General features: G+C 55.8%; 1 protein-coding gene across 7 annotated transcripts in view; it reads right to left on the bottom strand.

Moving 5' to 3' along the window:
- Nucleotides 1-466: 466 nt before the first annotated feature.
- Nucleotides 467-19206, bottom strand: part of KIFC3 (kinesin family member C3) — a 31811-nt gene continuing 13071 nt past the window's right edge. For 3 of the 7 annotated variants that reach the window (XR_010318885.1, XR_010318886.1, XR_010318888.1), the window contains 15 exons: nucleotides 12976-13041; nucleotides 12283-12426; nucleotides 11927-12166; nucleotides 11229-11402; nucleotides 10505-10652; nucleotides 10261-10391; nucleotides 8817-8928; nucleotides 7204-7385; nucleotides 5435-5539; nucleotides 4893-5023; nucleotides 4168-4291; nucleotides 3754-3883; nucleotides 2978-3662; nucleotides 1941-2530; nucleotides 467-1724 (listed from right to left, as the gene is read on the bottom strand). Coding sequence is in view for 2 of the 7 variants with exons in the window: in XM_064273975.1 (XP_064130045.1) it covers nucleotides 1716-1724; nucleotides 1941-1967; nucleotides 2416-2530; nucleotides 2978-3662; nucleotides 3754-3883; nucleotides 4168-4291; nucleotides 4893-5023; nucleotides 5435-5539; nucleotides 7204-7385; nucleotides 8817-8928; nucleotides 10261-10391; nucleotides 10505-10652; nucleotides 11229-11402; nucleotides 11927-12166; nucleotides 12283-12426; nucleotides 12976-13041 (2523 nt within the window). In the remaining 5 variants the exon portion in view is untranslated. The remainder of the gene's footprint in view (nucleotides 1725-1940; nucleotides 2531-2977; nucleotides 3663-3753; nucleotides 3884-4167; nucleotides 4292-4892; nucleotides 5024-5434; nucleotides 5540-7203; nucleotides 7386-8816; nucleotides 8929-10260; nucleotides 10392-10504; nucleotides 10653-11228; nucleotides 11403-11926; nucleotides 12167-12282; nucleotides 12427-12975; nucleotides 13042-19206) is intronic. The other 4 variants (XR_010318887.1, XR_010318889.1, XM_064273976.1 and 1 more) reach the window with 3 other exon arrangements.

Below are 19206 nucleotides of genomic sequence, written 5' to 3'. Positions count from 1 at the left end.
TGGGGAGGGGGCATCCTCTGGCCACCACAGCTCTCCCAAGCCAGCATCCTGCCCTGGTCTCTTCAGGCCAGTCACACCCCTTCCAAGCCTCAGAGACGGCTCCAGGCTGCACAGCCAGCAAGGGGCAGCAGGGCAACAGACTGGTCTGGAAAGGGCCAGCTCAGGCTCTTGTTCTCAGGGAGGAGGGGGAGGCAGCAACCCACTCCCCAACCCAGGACTTGGAGAAACAGGGTGAGGGGCCCCACCAGCCCACCCCCCCCAACCTGGCCATATTCCCAGTTGTCCCAGGGACCCCACCAAAGCTGGCAGGTACCCAGGGCCAACAGCTGTAAGCTGTAGGGTGCCAGACTCCATCCTCCCAGGCGTGGCTACCACCAAGGCTGGCCTGGAGCCCAGCACCCGCCCCCCGCCCCCTAAGCATGCCTCCAGGGACAGGACTGGAGAGCAGCTGCTGTCCCCTGAGGAGGGCTCTGAACAAGAGCCCCAGTGCTATCTATCTGGCCAGTACAAGCTCCCCTAACCCAGCGATCGTTCCTGAAAGAGTGGGGTGCAGCCTTAAGATTTGGCCCCTTTCCCTGCAAGACAGCAGCTGTCGGGTTCCGTCCCAGTCAGGGAGGGAGAACCCCACAGAGCTCTGCACGATTCCCACAAGGCTGGGACCAGGTGTAAGGAGGCATCCTATAGGTACTGTCAGGAGGGGGGTGCTTATTGGGGGGTCCTATAGGTACTGGGAGGAGGGAGGTGCTCATGTGAGGCCAGTTCACTTAAGAGGAACAAAGCCAGGCCACGGGGTGTCAGGCAGCTGGGTTTGAACCCCAGCCATGAATCTGACCAGCCTCTGAACCTCTCTCAGCCTGTTTCCCACACACAGTAGGTGCCTAATAACAGCAAACATGAACGCAAGCAATAGAAAAACGCAGCTGGACAAGCCAGCATTGGGGCATCAGGACCTGCCAACACCCTGCTCCCCAGCATCTAATCGCAAGGGGCACATTAGACCAACTCTCTCAGACAACGCATGTGTAAAAAGACCTTTTATTTTAGTAAGTAAAAATGGCTAAATTTCCAAAAGTTCTTAAATAGGAATTCAGAGAGAAAAATGTCAAGAGGCCAGTGAGCAAGGAGAGAACCCGGCGTCAGGCAGGTGGGGGTGTCATGAGCCCCAGCCCGCTGGCCTTCTTTGCCAGCCATAAATACGGCCCGCCTGGAGTAGGTCGGGCCAGTCCCAATGTACACCTAGAAACACTATGTACACCCCACTATGGGAGCCCCTCATTGGAGGGACGGGGGCCAGGGCTGCCCCTTGGTACCCACTAACCCAGCCCAGTTCCCATGGCCCAGTTCTAGTGCTTTCCTAGAGGCATCTCAGCCCACCCACCAGAGGGGCCATCGAGTCCTGCAGGCTCAGAGAGGAGCTGGGCAGCCCAGGGAGGGGCACCCCTCCCACACACTCCTGTCCACCCCTCAAGGGCCTGACTCTGACGGCTGGGTCTGCCCTTCCAGCCCACGCCATTGGTGCCCAGAGCCACAGCCGAGAGACGCATTTCCTTCAGAACATGTTTCTCATCTCTGAGGGGAGACAGAGCAGGAAAGGGGCCTCCACTCTTCACTTTCACCTCCTGGGGTCCTGGTGCTGCACAGGAGCAGGCCAGCAAGGCCCTGGGACCTAGTCCTGGCCCTGCAGGGTGGGCACGTCCATCACACAGGCAACGGCCTCAACTTTCCTGCAGGAGGGGAGCGGGCAATCTCTCATCCACTTGCCCAAGGCCCACAGCAGGTGCGACTGAGAGCAGGAGGGAGCCCAGCAGAAGCACACAGACAGCAGGCAGCGGAAGGACCCAGCTCTCAGCGGGTGACTCCCCAGCACAGGCCTGCAACCCAAGGTGGGCGGGCGGGCGAGCGAGCGGGCAGGGCAGCCCTGGGCCATGGCCCACACTCACCTGGACACTGTAGCCCCAGCCGTCAGGCTGCAATCAAAGCGACAGGTGTCTCACTGTGGGCCAGCCTCAGCCAGGACCCCACTGGACCCTGCTGCCCCTACCCCAAGGGGCTCGCCAGGCCCCTCCCTGAGTGGGGTCAAGCAGGAGTCTTGGGCCCTGACTCTAGCCCTGTGGCCAGCCTCAGCCCTCATCTGAGAAATGGGCATGACCCCGGTCCTTCCCACCCCCCAAGGAGCCGAGGGACAGGGCAGGGCATGCCAGGCTAGCTTTGGAGGGGGTGAACTGCATGAGCTCAGCTGTGGCCTTAGACTTCCCATCTGAAGTGGACACAGTACTGTCGGCCTTGACCACTTCCCAGGGGTTGGGGAGGCTGCAGAAGAGGCTCTGGGCAAGTTTTATAAACTTAAAAAAAAGAAAAAGCCCGCAGTCTCATGGAGAAGGCTTCCTCCCTGTGGCCCACACCTAAAAGGCTCACCTGAGGGCTGCAGCTTCCTCCGGATGGAGCCAGGGCGGCTGGAGGTCCCGGAGCCAGAGCCGGGGGCTGAGTGGGCTCGTGCTGAGGGCTGTGGCGTCTGGCAAGCAGGCTCCCACTGTGGCAGGGGAGGGCAGGTGGGCTGGGAGTCCTGCTCCTCCCTTCTGTCCCCCTCCCCTGCCCCCCACTACCCTAGCCTCCTGAAACTGTTTCCTCATCTGCAAAATGGGCATAATAAGTATACCTGCCTCACCAAATTCTTGCAAGAATTAAATGAGATAATGCATGTAAAGAAGTAAACTAGGTAGTACTGAGCACCTCCTTTGTGTGTGCCAGGCGGCCCTCCCCACACTAGCTGGTGATCCCTGCCAGGACCCTGGAGGCCAAGAAGAAACACTTGGACTAAACAGGCTACTGGGCTTGGGTTCAAGTTCTGGCTCCCCTCCTTTCTGGCATCTTCCCCTTCACTCTCACTCCAGGCTCAGTTCCCCGTGCCCTCCTGCCCGTGACTGGGAAGCCTCTGACCCAGTGCTGGCTTGAGACAGGCCTCTGGCGGTGGCCGTACCTCCAGATGCTCCTGGCTCGACCAGGACCCAAGCTCCGTCCGGCGGGACACGGGGCCCAACTCCACAGAGCGCACCCTCTCAGCAAACTTGAGGGAATATAGCGTCTCACTGGTGTTCTTCTCCACGGGGGATACCTGGAGGTGGGGGGGAGGCACAAGATCTCACCCATCCAGGCTGGCCACTGCCCCCACAGAACTTGAGGGGCAGCATGGTCCCAGCTCACAGCAGGGGACTCTAGAGGGCATCCAGGAGACTGAAAGGGACGGGGCAGAAATAGCAGGGTTAAAGGCCAAGAGGAGGGGACTTGTGCAATATGCGAGGCTCCATGCGGCCAGGTCTGTTGTGGGGGGATTAGGGGCGTCACTGGCTTTGGGGCCCCTTCCCTACACAACCTGGTGTCCCTGGGCCCCAGAACCCTGAGGGCTGCCCTGCCCAGCCTACCTGAGGCCCTTACCTGCACCACCATGAGGGTCTTGCTGTCGCCACTCAGTGAGTCCTGCAGCAGGTAGGTGAGCTTGGAGTTGCGGAAGGGCACATGGCCCTGGCGAGAGCGCAGGGCAGCGATGACGTCTCCCAGGGCTGATAGCGACTTGTTGATGTGCTGTGCCTCCCGAAGGCGGCTGCCCTCTGCCCCCGACTTGCCCACACGCTCTGAGCCGGCCAGGTCCACCAGGTTCAGCTTCCCTGCGGGAGGGCGCTGGGCAGGTCAAGGCTGCCCCAGTTGGGTGGGAACCGTGGGGGTCTCCCAGCCAGCCTGCCCCATGCCCTCCCTCACCCGTGGTGCGCAGGCCTGTGCTGCAGTCCATGCCATGCACGGTCACGATGAGCAGGGCGTGCGACCGCGAGCTGTGCTCGTTCAGGTTGGTGAACTCCGTCGTGCGGTTGGTGTGGCCGAATTCAAACACCTGGGGAGCGGCAGGGACATAGGGCTTGGAATGTGGTCTTTGGAATCATCCCATCCTCCTGGGCACCCCTGTGAGGGGTGGTGTCACCCTCCCCATTTTACAGATGAGGAAACAGAGGCTCAGGTGACAGGGGACGTGCCCAGGTCACACACTCAGTACCTGCCAGAGCCTGCATTTAGACCCCATCCTGTCTGACTCCAGAGCAGCTCTGCTGTGGGAGGGAGGGGTTCCCCAGCATTTCCCCCCTCAACCCCCACAGCCCCTGCAGCCTCCCAGCCCCGCACCTTGTTGATGTCGTCCACACTCTGCACCTGGAACTCGGTCAGCCCCGGCACGTAGAGCTGTCCGCTGCCATTTGGGCACAGCCGGATCTCCAGTTTCTCCTGTGGCTCCTTTGCCAGCAGATCCCTGCAGGGGCAGCCAGGCAGTCACTCCCTCCTCCCAGGCCCCAGCCTGGTTCAGTCCCTCCTCCAGGCCTCTGCTTGCACTTTCCCCCTGCCACCCTCCCCCTGCTCCTAGCCTGGAATGTTTCCTAAACAATCACACCTCCTTCAAGAAGCCTTCCTTGACCACTGGGCTAAGCCCCTCTCTGCCCTTACAGCTCAACTGACTGTAAGAGGTGGAGCCCAACTGTTCCCCCAAAAGTCCTGTGGGTGGCACCACTCCTGCCTTCTCTCACATCACTTGCGGAGGAAGGCACAAGGCCCAGACCCCAGGTAGAGGGAGGATGCTTCCAGGGAAAAAGGAGTGCCAGGTGTGGGTGTCCCAGGCAGGCTCAGAGAGCCTCTCCTCCCACTTGCCTGCTGGTGTGAGGAAGGGGGCCTCAGACCACCTGACCCACCTGCGTGAGTCAGGACATATGGCCAGGTCCCTTCCTGGGCCCTCACAGCCTCATTTTGACCCCTGGACTGCCTTCAGGGAGACCTCATTTCCCATCCCACATCCTTCCTTCCGCCTACCACCAAGGACTGTAAAGCTGACCCTGTACATGGGCAGGACAGTCTCCCACCTGAGGACCTCGTTGTAAATCTCTGCTACGCTGACCGTGATGGTGTACTCCCAGTCAGAGGCTTTCTCCTGCACCTCAGAGAAGAGCAGCTGCAGGGCCCGCTGGTTGATGCCTGGGTTCTCAGGGCTCCCCTGGAGGCGGAAGGAAAGACCCAGTGAGCCCAGGCCTTTCTCTGACATGTAGGGTGGACGGTCCTGATGCTCACGTGGCCTCAGTCATTCCCAACCCCCTCCCTGCCCCAGCTACCTCCCCCAGGAGCCTCCCTGCTGGAAGCTCCCACCTACTTGCCAGTCCACCGCCCCCAAAAGCCCTCTGCCAGAAGCAAACAACTTCGCCTCCTGGGCCTCAGTTTTCCCACCTTTAAAACAGCACCGCTGTGCCAGGACTGCCAGAGACTTACAGGAGAGCACAGGGGTGAAATGCCTGGCACAGCCTTCAGGCAGGCGCTACTGAATGCCAGATGCATATGTGGCCCTGAAACCCTGCCCCATGGGCAGCAGAGCCAAGGACGGGGGACAGGGCACCCGCTGGGCGGCACCCACCTCCATTGTGTACGTCTTGCCAGCGCCTGTCTGCCCGTAGGCAAAAATGCAGACATTGAAGCCATCGATGCAGGAGGTGATCAGGGCCTGCACCTCCTGGAACACCTGGGGAGGGCACGTGGGATGGAAGGTGAGGGGCTGCCAGGGCTGCTGGACCAAGGGCCCCACCAGCTCTGGTCCCCGTGACCACTCTCTCCTCCAGCAGTAATGCAGCAGCTGCTACTGTGGTCGACTGGCTCACTGCTATGGAATTCCTGACTAACACATCATTACAGTAGACATCACTGGGCAACCTGGTTGCCAAAAGACTGAAGGGAAGACAGAACAGGGTTTACCACCCAAGGAACACCTGAGGAAGGGGCTGCCCGCACTGGAGCTCAAGAGCCCACCTTGCTTCTCCCACTCTCAAGGAGGGGGTAGCAACACAATGGTAGGGCACCCCCCTCACCTAGCCTGCCCACCCACTCGCCCACAGAGGACACACAGGATGGGCAGAGGTAGACCCAGGCATAGGAGCAGGAGGGCACAGGCAGGACAGGGCCCAGTAGGTTGACTCTGGGCAAAGACAGGAGAAGAATGGATGCTGAGACCACATACATGGTTCTCACAGGGCTGAGGGCTCAGCACTGAGAGCAGGCTGGTAGGGGAATCCTTAGGGAGATCCATGAGAAAAGCATCACGGGTGGGAGAGGCAGGGCGGGTGGGCATTGCTATGCATGGTTCTCTACTTTCTAAAAGTTTCTAAGGTCATCAGTCTTAGCTTCCCACCAGGGCCGGGATATCCAATAAGCAAGGTAGTACGGACCCAACTGTGCCTTCCCACCAATCTGCAGTGAATAGTTTCACTTGCCCCTCACCATATTAAAGATGTGAAATTGCTCACCATAGATTCTCAGGTAAATATTAAGCCCATACATACCTGGCTCAATGCAAGTCAGTATGAGTTTACTGGTTAATCTGCCCCTGCTTCCCACCTTCTCTCCTCTAGAGGGAAGAAGGAGGGAACTTGGCCCCATGATTCTCGCTTCTCAATCCTGTCTCTCCAACTCCTGCACTTTGTTATGGATTGAATTGTGTCCCCCCAAAACAGGTGTCAATTTGGCTAGGCCATGATTCCCAGTATTGTGTGGTTGTCTTCCATTTTGTGATCTAATTGTTCTATGTGTTGTAAATCTTAATCTCTGCCTGTAGTTAATGAGGCAAGATTAGGTTATGTTAAAAAGGATTAGGGTGGGATGCAACATGCTTACTCAGGTCATAGCCCTGATCCCATGTAAGGGGAGTTTCTCTGGTGTGTGGCCTGCATCACCTTTTATCTTACAAGAGAGAAGGGTGCAAAGATAGAGGGACCTGACTACTACCCAGAAAGAAGAGCCAGGAGCTGAGTGCATCCTTTGGACCTGGGGTCCCTGCACTGAGAACCTCCTAGACCCAGGGGAAGACTGATGCCAAGACATATGGAGATTTCCAGGGAACAGGCCCACAGATGTTGAAAGGAAACAAGGGCTTTCCCCAGAGCTGACAGAGAGAAAACGCCTCCCCCTAGAGCTGGTGCCCTGAATTCAGACTTCTATCCTCCTACACTGTAAGATAACAAATTATGTTTGTTAAAGCCCTTCACTTGTGGTATTTCTGCTATAGCAGCACTAGATAACTAAGACATGCTTCTTTCTATCCATGCCCATCTCTCCCCCTCCCTGTGCGTCTGTCTTTTCCCCTCTCCACTGCTCAGTCAGTTTCCCCTGTGGTACCCCCAGGGTTGCACTCACGTCCTGCTGTGAAGCCCTCGGGGAGAAGACCTTGTCCAGTTCGAAGGATACAGGCTTTCCCTTGTGCAGCAAGTGGATGATGGAGTCATCGTCGGGATCGAAGGTCACAGCATTGGTTGCCTCAGACCCTTCTCCATCCTCTTTGGTGACTGGCCGGACACGGGCAATCACCCGGATGTTCCCTGGATTGGTTGGGGGAGGAGAGATATGTTCAGGCTGGGTCAAGACTAGACTGTCTCCACTCCGGCGTCCCTTGGTGTCCTGAGCAGACAAGTGGCTCAGGAGCCCTGTGCCTTCTAAGCAAGGCTTCCCAGGGCAGGGTGGCCCACAAAGCTGTTAGAAGTCACTGATACTACAGTATGAATTTACTTATGTTTTATTTCTGAGCAGTTCAGCTGAAGGTGGGAGCTTCACTTTGGGAACATAGAGGAAAGGTCAATTGTGGGGCTCAGGCACTGCACCCAGTCTGGGTGGAATGCCAAAATAGACATTCTTCATCTCTCTCGACTTCAGTTTCCTCATCTACAAAATGAGGAGCTTGGGCTCCAGTGGGCCATGGGACTTGTTCTGTCATTCTCAAAGGACACCATGAATGCCAGGGTAGGGATGAGGTATCAGGTGGGCAAACAGGACCAGAGAACAAGTGGACTGGCAGGCAGGTAGCACAGGGAGGCCACAGGGGAGTCTGGATCTGATTACTCCAGCCCCTTGCTTGAAGTCCTTCAGCGGGATCCCGGTGCTCTTGAAATGAAAACTACTCACCATAGCCCTACCTTCCCTCCTCACCCACTCATTCCAACTCATAGTCCAGGTCTCAGCTCTAGCTTCATCTCTGGGAAGCCCTCCGCCCAGGGTCTCTCGAAGCCCCTCCCCAGCCCTAGTAACAGGGCCAGTGTTAGGGTTCTGGGTGATTATTACTGTCTGTTCCCCAGCTAAAGTACGTGTCCTGAGGGCAGGGTGGCATCTGTGGGGCTCACAGCCAAATCCTCAGTGCATGGAACAGCACCTGGCACACAGTAGGTGCTCCCCAGACCTTTGTGCAATGAATGGGTGGAGTCTCAAGCTTGACAGGCCCTAGGCTGGGACAAGTGTCATTCCAGCCACCTATCACCCAGCATGTCAATACCCCCACCCTGTGGCCACCCAGAGTCCGGGGGGCAGCTCGCCATGGGCAAAGGGGCAGGGGCTTCAGAGCTGGACAGATCTGAGTCCAAATCCAAGCGGAACCATTTACCAGCCACATGGATTTGAGTTTCCCGATTTTCCTGTGCCTCAGTTTCCTTATCTACAAATAAAACCCAAAAACCAAACCCATTGCCATCAAGTCAATTCTGACTTATAGTGACCCTATAGGACAGAGCGGAACTGCCCCATAGGGTTTCCAAGGAGTGGCTGGTGGATTCGAACTGCCGACCTTTTGGTTAGCAGCCTGAGCTCTTTACCACTGCACCATCAGGGCTCTTAACTACAAAGGGGATTGTAATAGCACGTGATTGACAGGGCACAGCTCCAAGGAGTGGTGCTGGGCCCGGGAGGTAGAACGGGATCACTTCTCAGCCAGACTCAAGGACCCCAGTGCTGGGCACCTCCCACCCAGCCCGCCTGGTAGGCACCTTTCAGCCGCACCAGCTCATTGTGGCACTTCTTGCGCAGCTGTAGCTCCCGGCGATATTTGCGCAGCAGCTCCTGGTTGTTGCTGTTGACCTCTTCGATGGCCTGGCTGATCTGGTAGGGGGTGGGCACTGCCGTCAGGGGGGCCTTGCTTGCCTGGCTGCCTGCCCTGCAGGGTGTTCCCTGCCTCCCTGCCAGGGGCTGAGTACTTGGTATTTGCTGCCACACATCAGGTTTTCCCAATAACCTCTCTGAATAGGTCCTGCTACCATCCCCATTTTGTTGATAAAGAACCTGAGTCCAAGAAGCTAAGCCGATAGCTCAAGGTCGCCTTGCTAATAAGCGAAGAGCCAGGACTCAACCCTCATTCCATAGCACTTGGCACTTAACTACAACATGATTCACCTGGGCCCAAACTCCAGCTCTGCCCCTGAGTAGGTGAGGGACCTGCGACAACTGGCTCAATCTCTTTGAGCCTCAATTGTCTCACCTGTAAGAAGGGATAACACCATCTAACTAGTGGATCTGTAGGAGCTGGTCTCCAAGTTCAATCTCAAAGGGGGTAAAAAAGAAGCAAGTGTGTTCGCTGTTGTTGGGTAAATGAGAACTGTAGACACATGAACGCTGACATCAGCACGTCCCTGGGGAACGACTGGCCACCTTTGGGGAGTGGGATGCGGAGGCAGGAAAGGCCCTTCCTTTTCATCTGATGCCCTTCTGAGTGTTTGAATTTGTCACCATGTCCATGTATTACTGACATTATTCTTCTAAGGGAGAAAAACAATTTTTCTAATGGCAAAATGTATCAGTCTCTCTACCCCACAGAGCTGTTGTTCAACAAGGAGCCAGCAGCTATAAAAGGCTCAGCACGTGGGAGGCATTTAAAAGACTCTGGTTATTCTCACATTGTACATGGTTAAAAATTTAAATTAAGCCTAGTATAGACATAAGAATACATGAGCCATGTTTGAAATAGAAGAAATGCAACATGTTTGGGATATAAAGATAGAAGGGACATGTTTGGTTTACCGGTTGCCACTGAGTTAATTCCAACTCCTAGAGAACCTACAGGATAGTATAGGACTGCCCCAAAGGGTTTCCAAGGCTGGAATCGATTCGAGGGCAGTGGGTTTAATCTCTACGGAAGCAGACTGCCACATTTTTCTCCCACAAAGCGGCAGGTGGGTTTGAACTGCCATTAGCAGCCGAGCGCTTAGCCACTGCACCGCTAGGGCTCCTTTGTTTGGTTTAAAGAATAGTAAAGTAGTAAAACAAACACCCATATACTTGTCCCCACCAGCCCACACATTTTTCAAATTTGAAAAATACGGTGTGTGGCAGGAGTGGGGGGGTTGTCTGAGGAGCTCTGTCTAGACTTTGGAGGGGTGTCCTGGGTGGATGTTATGTCTGCCAAGAGCTCCCCAGTCCCAACCACCCTGTGCTCACCTCAGCCTTGACGCTCTTGAGGGCCTCCTGCAGCAGTAGGGGGAAGCCGCGCACCTGCCTCTTGAGCCCGTTGTAGTCATTGGTGAGGGTCCGCAGCGCCGGCTGCAGCGTCAACAGGTTGGTCCGGACACCTAGAGACATGAGGTGTGTGCAATGGACAGGGTGGGGGCTGCGACGTGGAGCAGGCCAGGCTCAAGGTGGGCCTGGGTGGAGTGGGGCAGGGCACCAATGGCTGCCGGCTCACCTGCCAGGTTCTCGTGCACAGCCTTCATCTCCACCTGGGCCCTGGCAAAGGCCTCCTCAATGGCCCGGTTCTTGTCCTCCTCCAGGGACTGCATCTCCTCTAGCATCTGCCCGTGTGCCCGCTCCAGCTCTGACTCGTACATGGCAATCTGGTGGCCATGGCCACGAGAAGGCTCAGTGCCATGGGCAGGAGGCACTGGGAGGGAGGTCCAGTCCTCACCCCATGCACGAACATGGACACAGTACAAAGGGTGAGTGGCCATCTCTCTCCCCACGGGGCTATCAGCTCTGTGCGGCTACTACTTCCCTGCATCATCCCAGTGCCAACCCCATCCCTGGCACACAGGGTGCTCAAGCCACGTGCCTGGAAAGCAGGGGCCAGCACTTGCGATAATGACAACAGCAGGAGGAGTACCTGTTGAGTGCACCCTGTGTGCCAAGCCCTGTGTGAACTGTCTCTTATGGATTATGCCCCAAGTCCCTATGACATGGGCTTTGTGATGAGACTCATGGTACAGATGAGGAAATGGGGACTTAGAGAAAACCAGCCCTTGGTCACATGGCCAGTAGGAGGAGGAGGGACTGAACCCAGGTCTGTTGATCCTGATGGCTTAACCGCTGCACTGTTCTGCAAGCTGCCTCTGGCTTTCCAGCCCTGTGCGTTGTGTGCCCTCTCACCCAGACACACATACACACCCACAAACATGTGCATGCAGCCTGCGCACCTGCGCCCGGAGCTGGGCCGTCAGCTGATGTGAGCTCTGCAGCTGCTGCTCCATCTCCTTCAGCACCTGCCTCTGCATGGCCACCTGCTCCTGCAGGTGCTGGTTGCGGGCCTGGGACTCATTAAGGGCCTGCTTGGTCTTAGACGACTCCACCTCCACCGTCTTGATGATGTACTGTGAGGTGAGGGAGAGACAGGGCGCAGAGGTGTGTGAGCAACTGGACCTCACCCCGGGACCTGGAGATGAGACTGGTCAGAGGGAGGACACTAAAGAACATCCCACTACGGGCCTACAGAAAAATCTAGAGGAGCCTCGAGGTCGCAGCTTTCTAGAACGCTCAAGGGCTTCCTGGCATCTTCTCATCTCAATGAGTGCTCACTATAAGCCTGGCCCTGGCCTCAGTCTAGGCACAGAAGAGGCAAGAAGGGTAAAGCCAAGGGCAAAATCTGGGGGATGTACTGCATCTGTGCCTGGCATGTAGTGGGCATCTCAAGCATTGGTCATTGAGTACCCACTGTGTGCCTGGCCCTGGACAGGAGGGAAGGCCAGGACTGAGTGCATCACCACTCACATTTCTGTCTTCACCAAGACCTGCCCTCCTAGGGGCCATCCCTGCCCTGGTGGAGGGCCAAGAGCATGGAGGCTGGGCTCGGGCTTGCACAGGGTGCTGCATGCTGGCAGCCCAGCCCATGGTTCACCTTGACAGGTGGTGACTGGGCCCGCAGGCTGGCGATGGTCTCATGGCTGTCACGCAGGCGCCGGCTGAGCCGCTCCTCCTCCTGTGCCTTCTCAGCCAGGCAGTCCTTGAGCCTCAGCTCCACCTCGGCCAGCCGGTCGGTCTTCTGCTGCACCTCCAGATTCAGCTCGGACAGCATGCCTTTGCTCTCCGCCACCTCCAGCTGCAGCTGGGACAGCTTGCCACGGAGCTGGGCACTCTCCTGTGGGCGTCCGGAGGAGTGTGAGGCAGGCAGACAGGCAGGCAGGCAGGTCACAGTTAGGAACTGGAGGACGCAAGCCCCCCAGGTGATCATGGGGCTGTGCCCACCTCACTCACCTGGCTGTGCTCACAGCCCGGGCAGGGTGTCCCTGGCTTCGCCCGCAGTTCCTGCAGCTCGGCCTCACAGCGCCGCATCTCCTGCCTCAGTCGCTCATTCTCCACCATCAGCAGATCCCGGTGCTTCTCCAAGTCGGTGCCTCCCTGCAGACCACCAGAGCCGAGGGGGGACATGTGTCGAGGACAGGGCATGGGGGAGAAAGGCCAAGGGAGGTGGGAAGAGGGCAAAGGGAAGAGGAGAGGTAGAAAGGAGAGAGAGAAGGAGAAAAAGAAAGAAAAAGTGAGAGGAAGAGAAGGTGCTCGCAAAAGAAATACAGAGAGCGAGCGAGAAGGGCAGTAAAGCAGGAACTGCTCTCTCTCCTGCCCCCCCCCCCGCCCATTCTATTTTCCTGAGTGTGAAAGTAACAAGGAAAAGTTGTATTTATACACAGGAGTTCACACTCCTATTTTACATCAGCAAACGGGCGTTTTAACCCCCTCCCTTTAGAGTCACAGGACCTCTGGGGGCACTCTGGGTGGTGCTCAATATTCTGGGTGCGTTTTTGAGACAAGCCTGCAGTCTCCTTGGCCAGAACGAAGCACAGCTTGGTCGGAGGCAAGGGCTTGGGCGAGATGGGCCAGCACCACGTCTGGAAGGGTCTGCCGGCCCCCGCCGCCCACCCCACCACTGGGGATGGCATTGGTGAGGCTCACCAGCTCTGACCGAAGACGGCTCACTTCCTGGGCCTGGCTAATGAGCTTCTCCTTCAGGTTTTCCACCTGCCAGACAAAGCCAGGGTCACGTTGAGCCTTATTCTCAGTTCCAGCCTGTACCCAGGCCTCTCCCCCCACAACCTGGGACACCTAGCATGGTTTCTCTAGGTCCCTCTGACCCTGTGACCCTTGCCCTTCCCTGTGTTCAAGCATCAGGCCACACCTGGGACACCAGGTGAGAGAAACCTGGCCTGGTCCTGACAGCCTTCAGCACCCTCTCCCACCACAAGGCCCAGCCAGACCAGGGCTCTTCAGCAAACTCTGGAGAGCAAGTGCAATGAGGGTGACCCCCACACCACCCTGGGCCACCCCAAGGGCAGCTCTACTGCAATGGTGGTGACCCTCACATCACCTTGGGCCACCCCAGGGTGGCTCTAGTGCAACAGGGGTGACCCTCACACTACTCTGGGCCACCCCAGGGACAGCCCACTGTGAGACTCAGGAAGCTGAAGCCTCAGGACCCCTCGCTTGCACAGTCCCCTTCCGAGGCCCAGTATCCACTCTAGTATTTCTACTTTTCTCTTTTTCTTAAAAAGGATCCCAAAATTGAATGTATTTTAGGCCCTACAGAACCCAGATCTGTCCTTGTCCAGCTCCCGGAATTTTCCACCTGGAGTGGCTTCTGGCAAGACTGTTTTCAGAGATAGGTGTGCTCACCCCAGCTCCCAACCTGCCTCACAAGTAAAGCACAAGCGAGCCAAAAACAGTCTGTGGGCAACACTCGGCCTCGGAGGCCACATCTCCCTGGGCTAGTGAAGGTGCTCACTTGTGGTTGGGGCGAGATACCCTAGGGGAGGATGGCTGAGAGGCTGGGAGTTTCAAGCAGGCTGTCCAAGGCCTCCTGGTAGACAAGCTGATGACCTAAGGGCCGGGCCCAAACAAAGCAGGGCCGGAGCAGGTCACCTCTGTCACCAGGACTGCCAGCACACCCATTCCTAGCAACTCACCAGGCCATGGAGCGCGGTGGGCAGCAGAGCTTGCGCCATGCTGTCTCTGCCCACTATCAATACCCCTTTCTCTGTGTTAAATGCCTGGTGTTAAGAAAGCTCAATTTCTTCAGCCCTAGTGGGGAGTTAGGGAGGGTGTGTATAGGCCAGCCTTTCACTCCTTAGTCACAAAACTGAGAATAACCCAAATATTTAACATTAGGGGAATGGTTGAGTAAATTATTATATACTCGTTAACTATCGTGTAGCCACTCAAATTATATTTACCTTTTTCAGGAGTTTTAAATGGTATGGGGAAAGGCTCATCAATGCGTTAAGTAAAAAAAAAAAAAAAAATGCAGAAAACAAATGTGTACACGATACAGAAAAGTGGAGGTCTCTGGGCTGTAGAATTATAGTTGACAAATTCTTTATGCCTTTCAGTAATTTTTAGGTGTTCACAAAGGCTATGTATTCCTCTTGTAATCCCCTTACCCTGAAATAAGTGGATCTACCTCCTTCTGAAAAGGCTGGGGTTCTCCACCACCACTTCCCTCCCTCAGAAATCCCTAGAAGGTCCACTTGGACTGCACCGGTATCCCAAAAAGCCTGCCTCCTTGACTTCCAGCTGAGGTACACTGACCTCACTGAGCACCAGGACTGCCACCTACGGGCTCAGTGCAGTGAAAGTGAGGTTTCCCCCGCCCCCACCAGCCTGCAGCCCAGACTCTTGCTCTCTTCTTGCATCACAATCAGAACTTGGGTGCTCCTGGGCTCTGGAATCTCCGAGAATGCCCCAGAAGGAAATGGCAGCAAAGTGGCAGGCTGGGACAGCAGGTATGGCGGGGGTGGCTTGAGGAAGGGGTCGCCAAGGCACCAGACAGCCTGGTGGCGCATAAACCACACAGTGGGCCAGCTCCATTTGGGACTGGGAAATATGAAAGTGGGCTTCCCAGGAGTGGGACTGCACCCTGAGGGGTCTGCTTCGGAACAGCCTTGGGGAAAGGTGCCAGTTTTCTCCTGAGCTTGCAGGGAGAGGAGGCAGGTAGCTCAGAGTTAGGGAGTGAAGGCGCAGGAAAGACCACTGGGGCCAGAGAAATGAGAGGAGTAAGCCGGGCCTGAGCATGAACCTGACCTGACAGGGGAAACCAGCTACAGGAGACTCGCTTGGGAGACCCTAGCTGTGGTCCCTGGAGGCATCTCTTTCACAGGCTTACCATGGCTGAGTCAGCCCACTAGGGGAGGGACCAGGTCCATTTTGCTTGTGACCAGCACACAGCAGACCCTCAAATATTTGAATAACGGCAGAGGGACAATGTGCACGTTCTTGAGTGCCAAGAGCCAGGACAAAGGAGAAAGCCTGAGCAGGCCACTGGGATGGGCCAACCAGGGTTTCACAACACAGAGAAACTGAGCCTGGGCCTGGTGCAGGGGGCCTCAGCCCTGCTCTGCTGAGGGGAGAAGGATCCTGGGCCTGTCTCTTGGCCAGACACAAGCCCACGTTTCCATTCTTGGGTAGAAGCAGGCTCAGCAGAAGGTGGGGCTGCCCTGCTCAGGTATGTGTTTTCTCAGCTGTCTGCTCCCCAGGTGGGGCTGGTGCCCTCTTTATCAACGCAGACAACCTGATGATTACTGCCCTCCCACCTGCCAAGCCTGGCCTGGCCGACGGGATCTTCTGAGGAAAAGCGGGCTCTCCCAGAGGCATGGCCAAACCCTTGCTGAGCTGGTAAGGTTGAGAGGGCCTGGGATCCAGAGCCTCAAGAAAGCATCCCAGACACCAGAGGGCTGACTCCAGAGAACACTCCCTTTGCAACCACCCCCCACACCTTGCCCCCAGTGCCCTCTCCCTCCTAAGCCTGGCTCCTGACTCCATACCTGCTGGGCAGGCCTGTCTGCCCCCTGCCTAACCCACTCTACCCCTACTGCCAAGTCTTCACATTCAAGTCCTTCTGCCACAGAGGGGCAGCAAGAGCTGTGGAGAGCATGGGTTCTCATGCCAGGCTGCCTGAGTTCTAATCCAGACAACACCTTGCTCGCCAAGAACCCTGGGCAAGTCTCTTAATCTCTCTGTACCTCTGTTTCCTCATCTGTACAAAAAGGCTACCTCATTGGTTGTCTTGAGGGTTGGGTGACATTAAATGAGATGATATTTGTCAAGTGCTTAGAACAGGACCCAGCACATAATAAATTCTATCACTAGGATGAAAGTTCTGTGAAGGCAGGGATTTTTGTCTGTTGTGTTCAGCGTTATACCTCCCAAGGCTGAGAACAGTACCTGGCACACAGTTGTCACCCAATAAATACCAGCAGAAAGGATGTTGGATGTATGAGGGGCCAGGCAGAGCAGGGTCTCTGGGTGAGGCTGGCAGGAGGTAGAGGCCAGGGGATGGTGACAGACCCCACCTCTTCCGGAGGCAGGAGCGGTCACTTGGCTCCAGGCAGTGGGTATCATGTGGTATGTCAGCTCAGACGTGCCCCATGTTCCAATCTTATGATCAAAAGTCCAGATTCTCATGGTAACTTTACTAATATTTAAATGTTGTCAACTAATTTGATCATTAAACAGCCCACAGTGCAGGCCATTTAACAAGACACATTTGGAGCAAGAGACATTCCGCCAGTCTGCAACCTCTGAGGAAAAGTTATGTTTAAGCTTCTGTCTTGAGGTGCGGGGCGGGGGGGGGGGGGCGGGGAGGCAGTGAGGGTGGAGCAGTCTTGGCAGTGTGTAACACTGGGGGCACTTGGGGACACTGAGACCATGGCTCCAGGAACACTGAGAGAGGAGCAGAGAGCCCCAGGCCACAGGAACGCAGTCCAGGCTGCTGTTGCCAACGTAGGGGCGGGTCATTGGACCAGCCACAGGCTCCCTTGCCACCAGACTAAGACCAGCAGTTTCTGTGCCTTGGTCAGTCTGGTGCCCAAGGACAGCATGACTTTGGGCCAAGTGCTCCCCATTAGAAGCAGAGTGGGCTACTAGTAAATGCAAATCCCTCCTGCTGACACTCACCAGTGGGGAGGCCTACAAACACTGCCACAGCCCCCACAAAACCGAGTTCACCGTGATAATAGCAGCCCCATTTACTAAGCCCTTTGTCTGCCAGTGTGGCAGGGTGGGGGGCTTCATATGATCATCACATTCAATTCCATAATCCTCTGAGGTAGGTACTATTATTATCTCCATTTTACCAGAGGAAAATTCGAGGTTCCAAAGGGTTATTGAGCCTTGATTAAGAAACCTGCTGAAGGCCACCTGACTACTAACTGGTGGCCCTAGGATTTGAATGCCCAGGTGACCTCTGCAGAACCCTCACTCTTAACTAGCAGGCTACATTGCCTTTCAAGAAACTCAACCAGGGAAGCAGGCACAGTCAGAAGGCAGGTCTGGAGAGGGTTGGAAACAAGGCACCCCAGGGTGGACTCTTCTTAGAGAAGCAACATTGAGAAGACCTGGAAAGTCACTCTGTGTAAAACCACAGGAGGCTGACAGGGGCCCAGGGCACGCAGGAGTGACGGCTCACGCAGCACAGTGCTGTAGTCTACCGCCTGTTCTACTGTCCAGTAACCAGGAGGCAACAAGTATTAGCCCCTAAACAGATACCAGGAAATGAATGCTCACAGAGGAAGTGGCTCCTACAACTGCGCAGCCATGACTTGAATCCTGCCCATGGGATTCCAAATCCAAAACCCTTCCTAATGAACTCCCTGGATCATCTCCTCAGGTACTGCTGTTATGTCCACTTCACAGATGAGGAAACTGAGGTGCAGAGTGGTAATTAACCAGCTTAAGGACAGGATAGAGCCATAGCTGGGATCTGAACCCACACCGTGGCTCCAAAGCTCACGTGGTTGGCCAGGACTCCATAGAGTGGGACCCTCCAGAGAGCAGCTCAGAGACCTGGAGCTTCGGGAGCATCCCCTGAGGGGCTTTAGAAGACAGCTAGCAGTCAGAAAGCGCAGGGACAAAATGCAAGCAAAGGCCCAGGGGTTTCCGAATTTCCCAAGTTGCCCAGCGGGGAGCTGAGGAAGGGAAAGTGGTTCTCCCAAATGAGGCTGCAAGGCTGGTGCTCAGAGATCCCACAGAGACCAAGGTATCTCACCTTCAATTTCCCTTCTTAAATAGATTTTGCTAATTAAAGGTGGGGATAGTTTTTAAACACTTGTTTTAAGTCACAAAAGGCCACTTATTGTATGATCCCATTTATATCAAGTATCTAGAATAGGCAAAGCCACAGAAACAGAAAGTAGATTAGTGGTTCTGTGGGGGTAGGGGAAGACCAGGAAAAGGACTGCTAACAGGTATAGGGTTTTCTTTGGGGTGATGAAATGTTCTATCATTAGTGGTGATAGGTTGTACAACTCTGAATACATTAAAAACCATTGAACTGTATGCCCGTAACCCAAAAAACCCAGTGCCGTCAAGTTGTAAGGGGGTGAATTTTTATGGTATGTGAATCTCTCAATGAAGTGGTTATTTAAAAAAAAAAAAAAAAATTGTTTGAAAAGTGAAGTGCTGAAAGTGCCCAGACAGCCTAAGCTGGGAAGGATAGGGAAGGAACAGCTGCTGGGAGCTCTCGCACGGGCCAGACGTGTGTCCTGCAGGGTGGACCCTGGCCAACCCTACAACCCCCAAGAGCTGGTGTGGCCCCCACATCTGGCACAGCTGCCCCCATTGGCTCCAGTGCCTCCCCTCCCCTCTTACAACCACAGCATCTTTCTCAAAAGGCAACTCTAGTCACGTTGCCCTCCACCCCAATTCTTTCATCAGCTTCCCACTGTTCACTAGGTGCAGTCAACATCCCCCCACAGGGCCTACGAGCCTAAGTACCACTGGGAGGCACAGCATTTTCTCTAACTCGAAGCTTTTCTAACACTGTTTAAGCTAAGTCTTTGACTTGAAAGAGTCCACGGAGGAAGCAAGCCACACTGACAGGCTATGGTGACTGGTGACAGCTCTCCAAGGCCCATCTCCCACTTCCCAACTTGCCCTCCACCTGCCCCACCTCCACCTGAGTTCAACTGGCCAGTGTCCCAGCCTGGCCATGCCTCCACCCACCAGGCCCTGCTCAGTCTGGCCCTGCTGGTCCCTCCAGACTCACCTCCCCGCTCCTCCCCTCACGCCACACTCCAGTCACACAGGCCTGTCCTACCCTGTACTCATCTTGAGGAGCCCTGGTGGTGCAGTGGTTAAGCGCTCAGCTGCTAACTGAAAGGTGGGCAGTTTGAACCTACCAGCCGCTCCGTGAGA

The sequence above is a fragment of the Loxodonta africana genome, chromosome 21, assembly GCF_030014295.1.
Source record: "Loxodonta africana isolate mLoxAfr1 chromosome 21, mLoxAfr1.hap2, whole genome shotgun sequence".
In the NCBI taxonomy this organism is placed as follows: Eukaryota; Metazoa; Chordata; class Mammalia; order Proboscidea; family Elephantidae; genus Loxodonta; species Loxodonta africana.
This window is presented reverse-complemented; position numbering and strand designations above follow the sequence as displayed.